The following is a 12,924-nucleotide window of genomic DNA, read 5'->3' as shown; positions in this document are numbered from 1 at the left end:
TCTAAGTAGCAACACTCCATGATTTCCCAGATTCTGAATCCACCTGCACCACCTGCAACTGTTTACAGGACCCCATGAGTCACACCCTGGGAGAGCTCAGTGGATGGTGCCCACCTGTGTTCTCTTCTGATGCCAGCCTCTATCACAGTGCATAAAGACTCCAAGTTAAAAATAAAAGAAAGAAAGAAAAACAAATGGATATATGGATTCTAACATCCAGCCAGAAACCCAGAGGCAACAGTGGACAGAGAAAGGCACAGAGCTTCTCGCCTTATGTGTGGATTAGATGGAGGTTTTGTTGCTCAGGGTTCCGTTGTCTTCCACTGTGTCATTCCTAATAAAGTTACTATATTCATAATCCAAGTTTTCTTTCAACTTGTTGAGCTCAAAGTCATGAATAATTTTGACAGTCATTAACTTTTCTCGTTTGATTTTCTCTATGACATCTTTTGGGACATCCGGTATCATCCAGGCCAATAAGAATTTAAACAGAAACACGATGTGCTAAAAGAGTGATAAAAGAAAGAAATACTGTTAGTATAATCGAGCACTCAGCAAGGAGTCCTTAAAGGTCCTCTTGAGCATCTAATAAACTCTACTGAACACAGGAAGCACTAAGTTGAATCCTATATACAAGTAAATATGAGAGTGTACATGTGCACATGTGTGTATCCTGTAATTTTAACACATACAATTAAATTAAATAAACATATATTTAAAAAAGCAACTAGGTAAATGGAACATGGCTATTAAAAAAAACCTGCCCTTTATCTGTGCCCCACCCTAAGAATCTAATAAAATATCTCTAAAATAGTCCTAATTTCCTTTAGATAAGAAAGCTCACATTCAGCCATGTAATTGGTGATTTAGTGTTAAGTTGAAACTTAAAGCCTACTGGCCATTTTGTTTTAAACTCTCAGAAAGTTTTCAGGAATGAAGATAGCTAGGCCTTCTGAGGACAGTAGTGTAGTGTAGAATTGAAAACAAGAGCATCAGTTGGCATTTCTACGAGAAGTTGTAGAATGTTCAGGAACTAAGTGAAGAGTTTTATTTTTAAAGCAGAAAGCTGTGACCACTGGGGCATAGGCTGTGGTGTAGGGGGGTAGGGAACATATTGAAAGCAACATTTCTACAATGTGAAATTCAGAATACTGAATGTGGGCAGGAAAGAAAGAGCAAAAATGGAGACACAGGGAGGGGAAGAAACCGCTGGCCTGCTGAGAACAGAGTCCCACATGATCATCAACACTAAAGCCTTCTTTCCCTTTTCAGCTGTGAATCTATAGTTAGGAGTCTCACCAGGAAATACTTTGACATTCCTAGTGGCTCCTGGTTGTACCTCATCATATTATAATCCCACCTAAAGTACCTCCTTTAGAATCATCCTCTAATCTCATGTATCAAAAGGAAAGAAAAAAGTTTCTTAGTAAATTCTGGAGAGTGAACCTCAGAGCTGCTGGGATTACCATTGTGGTTAATGCCAAACACTCAATTGCGACTCTAATGTGGAGCCCATACCTACTTAGGTAGGATCTTCTTCTTTCTCCCTCTTCACTCATGTGCTTAAAATATATGTTAAAACATCTTAATAGGGGGCTGGGTTGTGATTCAGTGGTTAAGAGCACCAGCTGCTCTTCCAAAGGACCTGGGTTCAGTTCCTAGCACAGGGCAGCTAACAAATGGAACTCTGGCTTCAAGGAAGCTGACATCATCTTCTGAGCTATGTGGGCACTGCATTAATGTAATATACATACATGAAGGCAACACACACACACACACACTAAATTAAATATAAGAAGGACATCTTAGTAAACAGTGACAGCCTCTGGAGAAGCTGACACCATGCTCTTGGGTGTGCTTGGATGTCTTTCTTGGGTGATTTTCTTTATAGTTCTAAAATTGGTTGTTGATTAATTGTGTCATATGTAGGTATGTGGATGATTCATAGAGGTCATAGGACAACTTAGGGAAGCTAGTTTTCTCATTCTATCATACGGGTTCTAGAAATCTGACTTGAATTGTCAGGATTGGAAGCAAGCACCCTTACCCACTGAGACATCTTGCCAGACCCCTCTATTAAAAACAAAACAAACAGAAACAAAAAACCAACACTGTTTTATACTGGGTAGGCCTGAAACCCTTTTCTGCATCGACCCATCTGGAATATGGGATGGCAGACTGAACTTTTGTGGATTTCTAATGAAAGGTGGGGTCACACCTCTGTACCCCAAGCTTGTAACCTTGAACCCTGATTCTTGAATATACAATACTGTCTACTGTGCAATAAAATGTCTAACAAGAAAGAGAAAGAACAAAACAAACTGGAACCAAGAGGAAAAAGCTAATGAAGAGAGCAAAGGTATGGCTTCCAGCTCTTTACAAGTGAGAAAATATGGTCACTGAAGTTTGGAACAGAGAAACAATAGAGGAAGGGGACATTTGAAAAGGAAATCACAGAGACAGACATTTTTTGCCCTTCCCCCAAACTTAAGAATGTGATTTCAGAACTAGGGGCCTCAGCATTCAGAACAACTGTGCTATCCAGTAGCAAATACCTTGCTTGTGAAGTTTCAGACTGGCAGGGCTGGTGAGAGAACATTTAAAGTTTGTTCATCTTAAGGTCATTAACAAGGAAGGGAACTGAATGGCCCTGACCTTGATAACAGCATTAGAATCTGGACAGAAATGGAGCAATGTCTTAAATGTTTTTAAAGATTGCCTAAACTAAGGTTAAAAAAATTAATGACAACAGCTTCGGACTTTTAATTTCAGACCAAATAATTATAATATTTTTTGGTAAATTTTCAATATTCAAGGTTTCAAAAACAAACCACATCTAATTTTTCTTCAGAGTGTTTCTGAAAGATGAATCTCAAAATTAGGTAGTAAATCTCAGGGGAATATTGAAAGAGTGGTCTAGACCTTTTGTGGGAAATGTGAAATAAATTTAAGAAGAATTAAAATCTGATGGAGTGGAAAGGAAGCGGGGGAGAGAGAGGGAAGAAAGAGCAGGAGTGGGAGGAACATAAGCCTAAACAAAGAAAAGTTTTTGGAGCATATTGTATGAAACAAACATTACTAATATTTACAAAGTATATATAAACCTTGACTAAACTCCTAGGTGAAACCTTGATGGATACACCATTTCAGTGTCGATAGTGATTAAACACCAAAAACTGTATCATTTAGTGTATAAAACAAGTACCAGCAGGTTCTGAAGTGTTCCTTTGGCATTTCTGTAGCAATTTTGACCAACAGTCACTCCAAAGAGAATGAATAAGGCTACTTATTAACTGAAACAGTATCATATCAAGGTTACATAGCTACTAACTCAAAAAACAATTGTTTTTTGAGATTTTGTACTTCAGGAGAGGAATTATAGGGCTCAATAAATCAGATATACATATATATGCATATGTTATAATTATCTTTAGGAGTAGGAGGAAGATGATGGTATGTAAATGAAGCCAGTGTCAAGTGTGCTCCTGTGTGTGACATGTCACTGTAGGAGGTCAACAATTACAGCCTAACACTGAAATCTGAGTCTGTTGTGATAGTGTTTCAAAGTTGACAATGTTTGCCTCTGGAGATCAGGTTTTGAAGCTAGTGAGATATGTGTAAGGCTTCTCTCTGTTAGCTACATAGAGCTATCTAATTTTAAACAGGCATAGACTGCCTGAATAGCAATCATTAGTCATGTATAGCAATAATGAGTCCAAGAAACTGTAATTGAGCAGCACGTGCTCAGGTTGCATCTGTGTTGTACTTGGACACTCCCACAGGGAGACCCCATCTTATTTTTTTCTCTGTTCCTATTTAACGAGATTTATCCATTCTCCCTCTGTGGGAGTTACATTTTCTTGTCAATGGTCTCTCCAAATACTGCACATGGAAGTAGTGCCCTGCAGTGAGTAGGACTGAGTTTGGACTGATGCACAGAAGCTAACTAACTAACCTCAAGCTAATGACATAGTTTGATGAACATCAGTTTCATCTGTAAACAGTAAAAAGTGAGGTTAGTTGATAAGAGTGTTCTGGAGGAGAGCCTTTGGAACAGGATTTCTACAAATCAGCCTCTTCCTGACCTTGCCATGCATTACCCTTCCTTTTCTGTTGCCAAGGTGTTTTATACCAATTGTAAGTGAATAACAAGTTTCCAAGAGAAGTTGCAACTTATGACAACAAATGATTCCTTCCAAAGAAAGGAGAGGAAGTTGACCTACTGATGGCAGGTGTGTTTAGAAACAGCTGCTTAGGGGAACAAAAGAGATGGGAGAGATGAAAGAGATGGGGGAGAGTCCAGGTCTGCTTACTTCCATTACTATGATGAAGGTCATCTTGGCCGCAAGGACATGCCAGAACTGCATGTTATGGACATACTTGTTCTCATGATCAGGAGGGTTCCTGTAATCTCTGTACCTACAAAACAAAGAAAAAGAACAATAATGAACATACGTAGGTAGGCATTAAGACAGAGAGAAGATCTATGGCAGATAGATATGATAGATAATAGACAGGTAGGTAGATGGAGAGAAGTTGATCTATGATAGACACAGATGATAGTTGACAGATGATAGGTAGATAAACAGACATTAATATAGATGAGAGATACATAATCTGAGATAGATAAATAGGTAAATATGTGATAGACATATATGACAGATGGACAGAATGACAGATAGATGATAGACATTTGTGGTAAGTTGAATAAAGAGAACTTAAGTAAACTACTATTATTTCTCTTAGGCAACAGTACAAACCCAGGTCACAGGAAAGTTAACAGATAGTATTAAACCTTTTCCTGTACTCACAGCTCCAGGCTTGTGCTACTTATCCATATTACCTCCCTAATGGGAGATAAACCAGAGAAACTTCCTTGGTCTAGTGCAACTTCTCCCACAAGAGACCAAGCTTCCATGGCATTTCATCAAAATCCCCCTCCCATCTGACCCATCCAACTTGCTGTGTGGACCACTTCTGTTATGCAGAGACTGCTTCCTTTTAGATGTACTGACAAGGCAGTGTTCTCTTTCTGGACTCTTCTTGTGATCAGACTTTCATATTATTCCTTTCTACAAACTCACTAGATGGATGTTCTTCAAAAACTCATCCCAGCTTTTAGAAAGAGGTTAAATCAAGAGATTCGACAACAGAGATTTCAGTCTTGAACACTGTGCCATGATTCCTTTGATTTCAAATGTGCCATAGATCAGTGTTTTTGTCTTATTGTCCGGAAATGGTTTTCTTGCTCTTTGCTGGAATCCCCAAGGGAGAGGTTAGTGTGAGGTTGAAGTTAAGATTAAAGGCTTTGTGTGTACATATGTGTACATATGTTTATCAGTCTGTTACCTATTTATGATCTACTATCTATCTGTATTATCTATCATAGATTATGTCTACCTATCAATCTATTTAGCTATCTATGAAAATATATCTTTAACAAATATCAGTACCATCTACCTATTTATCTCTATTATTTATCAATCTATCTTTATCTTATTTCTATTATATATATACATATCCACATCTATCTTTACTGTTTATATCTGTTATCTCTATATTTCTATTAATCCATCTTTATCATCTATCACTGTCATCTAGTTATACCATAATTATCATATATGTATGTATGTATGTATGTATGTATGTATGTATGTATGTATCTATCTATCTATCTATCTATCTATCTATCTATCTATCTTTCCATCCATCCATCCACCCAACCACCTGCCTATCTCCATCCGTGATCTATCTATAATATCTCTATTATCCATCCACTTACTTACTGACTATTGTTTTCATATTCTATGGTATGGAGATCCCCACAGAATATGATGCACCGAGTGTGGTAATAACAGTTGACAAACCCCACCTCATACATTGTATACTGAAGAAAACCTTTAAACCAGATGATGACTGCTGAAATGGTCCCATTGTTACATTGTTATTTCTCTATTTCTCAGTATATTTTCTGAGGATAAATGGTAGAATTCATTTAATTAACCATACAGACTGATAGATGTTATGGCTCAAGTCCAGGGAGCTTGTCCCAGTTAGTGAGCAACATTTTAAAAAATAATTCAAAACTAAGAAACTATTTAAGAACAACATGACCTCCACCCATAATTCCTTCCTTTGGATAGTCTGTTAGGTCATACAACATATAAATTCCAAGAAATGAGTTGACTCAAGTAAACCCTTTATACTATAAGACAAGCATTAAGAAAAAAAGATAATTTAAGAAAGACATTAAAAGTACAGTGCTAAAACCAAGACAGAAGGAGACCTGCAAGTGATGAAGTCTTTTTTCCCCATGGGTACTGTGTGGTTGGGGAAGTCATCTATCAGGAACACTGACAGGCTGTTATTGACATATCCACTCAAGGGCTCCGTGGAATTCTTTGAGTAAGCATAGAAGTAAACTAACCGTGGGATGATGTCAGATGTGAACGCAACAATGAAGGCCTGATGGACAAAGGGAGAGAATGATTATGAGCCCAATCCAGATTTCAAAGTCTGACTTGTAGGCAAGCCCACTTCCATTTTTTTTTTTTATTGCCTCTATTCACGTATTGTGCCTCTGAGTTTTCCTTTGGTGGCTGAAGTCACATGCTTAGATTAAGTCTTCCTGTCTTAGTATTTAAAGAGTGTTACCAGCCATGAGGTTTTCTGTAACTGTGCTCCACCTCCTTTTTTCATGTTCTCACTGAATTTAAACTCTACAATTTCAGCCCTGTGTCCTTTACATAAAACTCTAAAATAAATCACAATATTATGTTGTCAAATCTCCTTTTGATTACCTCAGTAAAACTTCAATTGGTAAAACATAATTTTAGACAAAAATGAAGGCTAAAAAGTTAGTGTTTGTGAAATTTAGTTTTAAAAATCATTTTGTAAGTAAAAATTAAGTAAACTTATATTCTTCATATAACATATATTTGTGTATAATCAATCTTTGACTCCATTTTTTCAAACCTGTTACATTGTCACTGATTTTCTGCCTAGATTAGCACAGTATGTAAAACAACATCATTGTAGTTTTATTAGAAAATACTATTTTCTTCCTATTGATCTTGCTCAGAAAATAAAGTTTCAGCTTGTCCTTACAAGTCATCACTGTGATGAAATTGGTGCAAACTAGGATTGAGTTAGGTGTCATTCACACTCCGCCACCCCAGCAGAAACAAAAAGAAGGGCAAAGTCATCCCATGGAAAGGGGCACTTACATTAGTTGCAACAGAGACAATGGCCATTCCATAGAGAATGTCCTGCCAGATACCTATTGAGTGAGCTTTCGCAGCTACAGGTCTCCTGTACTGAGTTGTCAGCTTCCAGGCGTCCACTCGGATTTCCATAATGTTGTTTATGAGAGCGAATAGGGGGGCCAAGGGAAAGGAGGCCACAAACAGCGTGACAAACCCGAACTGGATAACTGAGGAGACACAGGTCACCCATCATTATCGAGGAGACGAAGGGCCAATCCACCCTGCTTCTGCCATCTCACCTCTTCTCACCTGCCTCGTTATGAAGTGTACAAGCAACACTGATCCATTCCTCACTCCTCTGAAGGGACCTATAACTAACTACTCTGAGGGAGAGGCATCCTGGGTTTCAAGGTGTTAGTCTCAGATCTTTATCTAGGAAACTAATTAATCTATTGAATTTCAGCATCTTCAACACCAAAAACAAATACAGTCAATGAGCACACTGCACCATTATCTCATGACTCGAAGAATCTGTGAGAGCTTTCAGTATAAACTAAGTCTTGGTTGGCCCTCAAGACACAGAAGCTAATTTTATTATAAATGATATTTCACATTTCTGTGTTGGCACTAACCTTCCCTGTCTGTGTAAACACAGTTATTCAGAATTCCCACAGTGAGAAAAAAACACTGTGTCATCATCATCCTATAAAGCAAGAACAACCTAATTGCATACTGAGCTGCATGAAACAAGAATTCCCATTTCTCTATACAACAATGTGCACAGTATTACCCATCTAATGCCATACAATATAAAGTAAACTAGGGTAACACTGGTTTATGTTGAAGCATAAAAATGTTTTCTATCACACTGGCAGATTTTAATATAAAATATATAGCATATCTAATAAATGTTAATCACTTAGTTTTTACATCATCCCCTTTGTTACACCAGGATTTTGATACTAAGTACATGGAATGCCCCCTATAGTTCCACCAAAGCAGGGGATATTGGTGAGCAGAAATGCCCTTGGCATATCAAACAAACAGCCTGAGGACTAGTTCTCTAAGAACTCACCTCAGTGTTTCTTCCATGTTCAATAATTGGGATGAAGGAAAACTAAACTGTTTTCTCCATCTATCCATCCATTCATCTATCTTCCATCAATACATATCCATATATCTTCTTCTATCCACCTGCTATTCACACAGACATATACCTGTGTATATATATATATATATATATATATATATATATATATATATCTGCTATCCATACATCAATACATTCATCTATCTTTCTTCCATATGTGTATATCTGCCATTTATTAATCTATATGCCTATCCATTCATCTGCCTATCCACCATTCATCTACACATGAATAACCCACCTACCAATCCATCTGCCACTATTCATGTCTATCATCATCTATCCATCTGCCATCTATCCATATATCCATCATCTATCCATCCATTCTATTTTTTCATTCGGTAATTCAAACATCTACTGTAAATAAAACAGAAAGAAATTGCAAGACCTGAAAACTATCCATTTTATTACTGTTATTGCTGCCACAGAATCGTGATTACAAATTACCTGTTTCCAAGTACTCATAGAATAGCCCAAGTTGTCCAAAAACCTGAAGGTCATTATCTTGCTCCCAGCGACTGTATAGTTTCTCAGAGTTGGTTCGGGATTTTCGGCGTCTCCACCAATTAAAAATTAAGCTGTAAGAAATGGTAAAAGTTGACACTTGAAGACAGAAGTAAGAGAGCCAGTATGCCAAATCCAAGTCTTGAAACTGTCAGAAAGAGAGGCTACACACCTTAAGCTAGCATAATAGGAGATGAAATCCAGGTGAAAACCTGTTTTTGCCACATATGGAGGTGGGGAGAAGTCGGGCAGCTCTGCCTTTACCTGCTGCTTAGTAGAGCACTCACTCAGAGACAGGCAGGTTGATGGAGCATGCGAAGGAGGTGGTCAGGGCAACAGCCAAACCCCGCACCTCTGCAATGCTCAGTAAACATTTGCAGAAGTGAGAAATCGAGTATAATATAAAATATACTTGAAAGGAAAAGCAGAGGCCTATCTAAGTAAATGCAATAATACTACAAATGCTGGTATATTTAATGTCAAACACAATAGTGTGTGTTATCAAATCCCTTCTGGTCTACTTCTAAGAGATAATCAGCGATGGAATTGGTGTTAGCTCAGTCTGGGTGAAGCATATAAGATACAGGTAGATTCCTCATTGGTATAAAGACATTTGGAATAAAAACTGAAGTGAGAAAGTGCATGATCATATTCAAGTGAATAGCATGAATAAAAAATAAATGAAATACAAAGCACTAAGATTATAAAACAGACTGTGTCTGTGGAAGAAAAATAAAACAAAAAGTTAAGACTTATGATAGGACAAAATATTCTCTGAACATATACTCAAAAAAGAAGGAAACAAAGAAGACTCGGGAGCTAAAGCTTTTGAAGTGTCACTGAAAGAGAGAGAGAGAGAGAGAAGAGAGAGAGAGAGAGAGAGAGAGAGAGAGAGAGAGAGAGAGAGAAGCAGCAAGGTAGGGAAGGCATCAGACTACATGAACAAGCACACCGAACCTAAGAATAATAGGTATAGAAGAAGGTGAAGAAATACAACTCAAAGGTACAGAAAACATATTCAACAAAATCATAGAAGAAAACTCCCCCAACCTACAGAAGGATATGCCTATGAAAGTACAAGAAGCTTACAGAACACCAATAGACTGGACCACAAAAAGAAGTTCCTTGCCACATAATAATCAAAATACCATTTACAGAATAAAGAGAAAATATTAAGAGCATCAAACGAAAAGGCCAAGTAACATATAAAGGCAGACCTATCAGAATTACACCTCACTTCTCAATGGAAACTTTGAAAGCCAGAAGGTCCTAGATAGATGTACTACAAACACTAAGGGAACATGGATGCCAACTCAGACTACTGTACCCAGCAAAGCTTTCAATCACTATAGATGGAGAAAAAAGATATTCCATGACAAAACCATATTTAAACAATACATATCCACAAATCCAGCCCTACAGAAAGTTCTGGAAGGAAAACTCCAACCCAATGAAGATAACTACACTCACAAAATATAGGTAATAGATAATCAAACTTTACCAAACAGGAAAAGAAACAGGAGGGCAAAATCCACACACAATGACACTACCACCAATAAATCCAAAACAAACAAGAACCAACAATCAATGGACATTAATATCCCTCAATGTCAGTGGTCTTAACCTTCCTATAAAAAGATACAGGCTTACCGAATGGATACAAAGACAGAATCCATCCTTCTGCTGTACACAAGAAATACACCTCAACTTAAAAGACAGGTGTTACGTCAGAGTAAAGGGTTGGGAAAAGATTTTCCAATCAAATGGACCCAAGAAACAAGCTGGTGTAGCAATACTAATATCTAACAAATTAGACTTCAAACTAAAATCAATCAAAAGAAATGAAGAAGGGCATTTATACTTGTCACAGGAAAAGTCCATCGAGATGAAGTCTCAATCCTGAATATCTATGCCCCAAATACAAAGGCACCCACATTTGTAAAAGAAACATTACTAAAGCTCAAGGCATACATAAATCCCCACACATTTATAGCAGGAGACTTCAATACTCCACTTTCACCACTAGACAGGACAATCAGACAGAAACTTAACAAAGAAACAAGGGATCTAACAGAAGTTATGACCCAATTGGGATTAACAGACATCTATAGAACATTCCACCCAAACACAAAAGAATATACCTTCTCTTGCCAAATGGAACCTTTTCTAAAATTGACCACATACTTGGCAACATAGCAAACCTCCACAGATACAAAAAATTGAAATAAGCCCCTGTATCTTATCAGATCACCACCCTTTAAAGTTAGTATTCAACACCACCACAAATAGCAGAAAACCTACAAACTCATGAAAATTGAATAACGCACAATTGCACTATTCCTTTCTCTTTCATTGATGGAAATGCTCCTCTGTGTGTGAAATCAGCTGGTATTTTAGCTCATATATGTGTGTGTGTGTGTGTGTGTGTGTGTGTGTGTGTGTGTGTGTGTGTGTGTACACAGCATAACACAAGGATTAAAAAGGAAAAGGTTCAACGTTTAGTAATAGTAACAATTATATGTAACATCCCAAAGCTCAGGTACCATCTCAGAAGAGGGGGCTGGACGACTGTAAACAACAGAGGTTAGAAGGACTGGGTGAGGGAGAAATAGTATCTTCTGAACGTGACAGGACTGTTGTACTCATGGACTTGCAGCTGGGGCTGTTGCACGAAAGATTGAGACACTCAACATTCCAGCACAGAGAAGTGTGTTTTTTGGGGGGTGGGGTGGTAAGCCCCCACCAATGGATAAATAGTTATTGAAAGTTGATGACTTCTGGGGAGGGAGAGTCAGTTTTCTTTAAAGCTTTGGCCTCTGGTAGGTTGAGCATCCTCTAGTGAGTGGCTATACACCAGTGAGTATATGCACAGTATAAACTGAACTCAGTGTACCACAGCAAAAGAAAAGTGAAAGAACAGGAAGTGGGAAGTTGTGGGGAGATGAAGAGTAGTGGATAGAGAAGTTAGGAAGAAGAGGGGACTGAGCAGGATTAAAGTACAGAATATGCAGGCATGAAATTCTCAAAGAATCAACATAAATTTTATCCTACTGGGAATCTAATATATTGATTTCCCCAGTTAAATATTTACAGTTGCACTTAATAGCAGAAATATTCACTTAAAAGCACTACAGGGTGTGAGGCTCATGCTTTTAATCCCAACATTGCAGAAAGCAGAGGCTGACAGATCTCTGTGAGTTATGAGTTCCAGACCAGCCAGAGCTACATGGGGAAACCCTATCTCAAAAACACACAAAAAAGCCTGTACTGAAACATCACATTGCAGTCAGTAAATATGTACATTCAAGTGAGTATACATAATAGTTATTTGTCAGTTGAAAATAAAACTAAGGAAGGAAAGCTTTGTTGTTGTTGTTATTGTTTGTTTTTGAGATAAGCTTTCTCTGTGTAGCAGGGCTATCCTGGAACTCACTATGTAGACTAGGTTGACCTTGAACCCAGGGATATGCCTGTCTCTGCCTTCCAAGTGCTATGATTAAAGGCATGTACCACTGCCTGGCCTGGAAGAAAAGCTTGGCTGGCCATGCAATTAAAAAAATACAACAAAAGCCTCTATTACCAGAGGCATTCTGCTCTGTTCATTAAACATAAATTGTTCCTGTTTGCATAGACATTTTTTGACAAAGATACAATGACAGTAAAAAAATATATACACCCAGCTTCTTGAATTGCTATTTAAATCAAAGATGCAAAGTGTAAGTCATACATACGGTTGGAAGGCTTCATGGATGTTTCCAAAAAGTTGTTTCGCAATCATGATGATAGTTAGCTGGGTTGTCAGCTCTACCAGACAACCTGCAGGATCACACTGTTCAGAAACAGTAGAGGAGAAAACAGAGATAGAAGAGGAGAAACAGAATTTTGCAACGTCTAGAATATCAGAAACTCAAAAAGGTATAGTAAGGGATTACAATATGGTCGGGAGAGGCAATGATGGGATTCAGGAGCCATTCAGTTGCATAGACCATGGACTAGTACCGGGGTAACTACATCAAACCCATTTCAGGGTCTCAATGTAAATAAAGAATTCGAGTCTTAGAAAATTAA

The 12,924-nt window shown here is 37.9% G+C and overlaps 1 protein-coding gene across 1 annotated transcript in view; it reads right to left on the bottom strand.

The window, feature by feature from the left end:
* Positions 1-282: 282 nt before the first annotated feature.
* Ano5 (anoctamin 5) overlaps positions 283-12,924 on the bottom strand; it is a 65,544-nt gene continuing 52,902 nt past the window's right edge. The window contains exons 18-23 of the mRNA XM_035441657.1: positions 12,588-12,685; positions 8,800-8,930; positions 7,227-7,432; positions 6,287-6,465; positions 4,314-4,419; positions 283-504 (exon numbers count right to left, since the gene is read on the bottom strand). Coding sequence (XP_035297548.1) covers positions 283-504; positions 4,314-4,419; positions 6,287-6,465; positions 7,227-7,432; positions 8,800-8,930; positions 12,588-12,685 — 942 coding nt within the window. The remainder of the gene's footprint in view (positions 505-4,313; positions 4,420-6,286; positions 6,466-7,226; positions 7,433-8,799; positions 8,931-12,587; positions 12,686-12,924) is intronic.

The sequence above is a fragment of the Cricetulus griseus genome, chromosome 3, assembly GCF_003668045.3.
Source record: "Cricetulus griseus strain 17A/GY chromosome 3, alternate assembly CriGri-PICRH-1.0, whole genome shotgun sequence".
Lineage (NCBI taxonomy): Eukaryota > Metazoa > Chordata > Mammalia > Rodentia > Cricetidae > Cricetulus > Cricetulus griseus.
The sequence above is the reverse complement of the archived record's forward strand: the minus strand, read 5'-3'. Positions and strand labels throughout refer to the sequence as shown.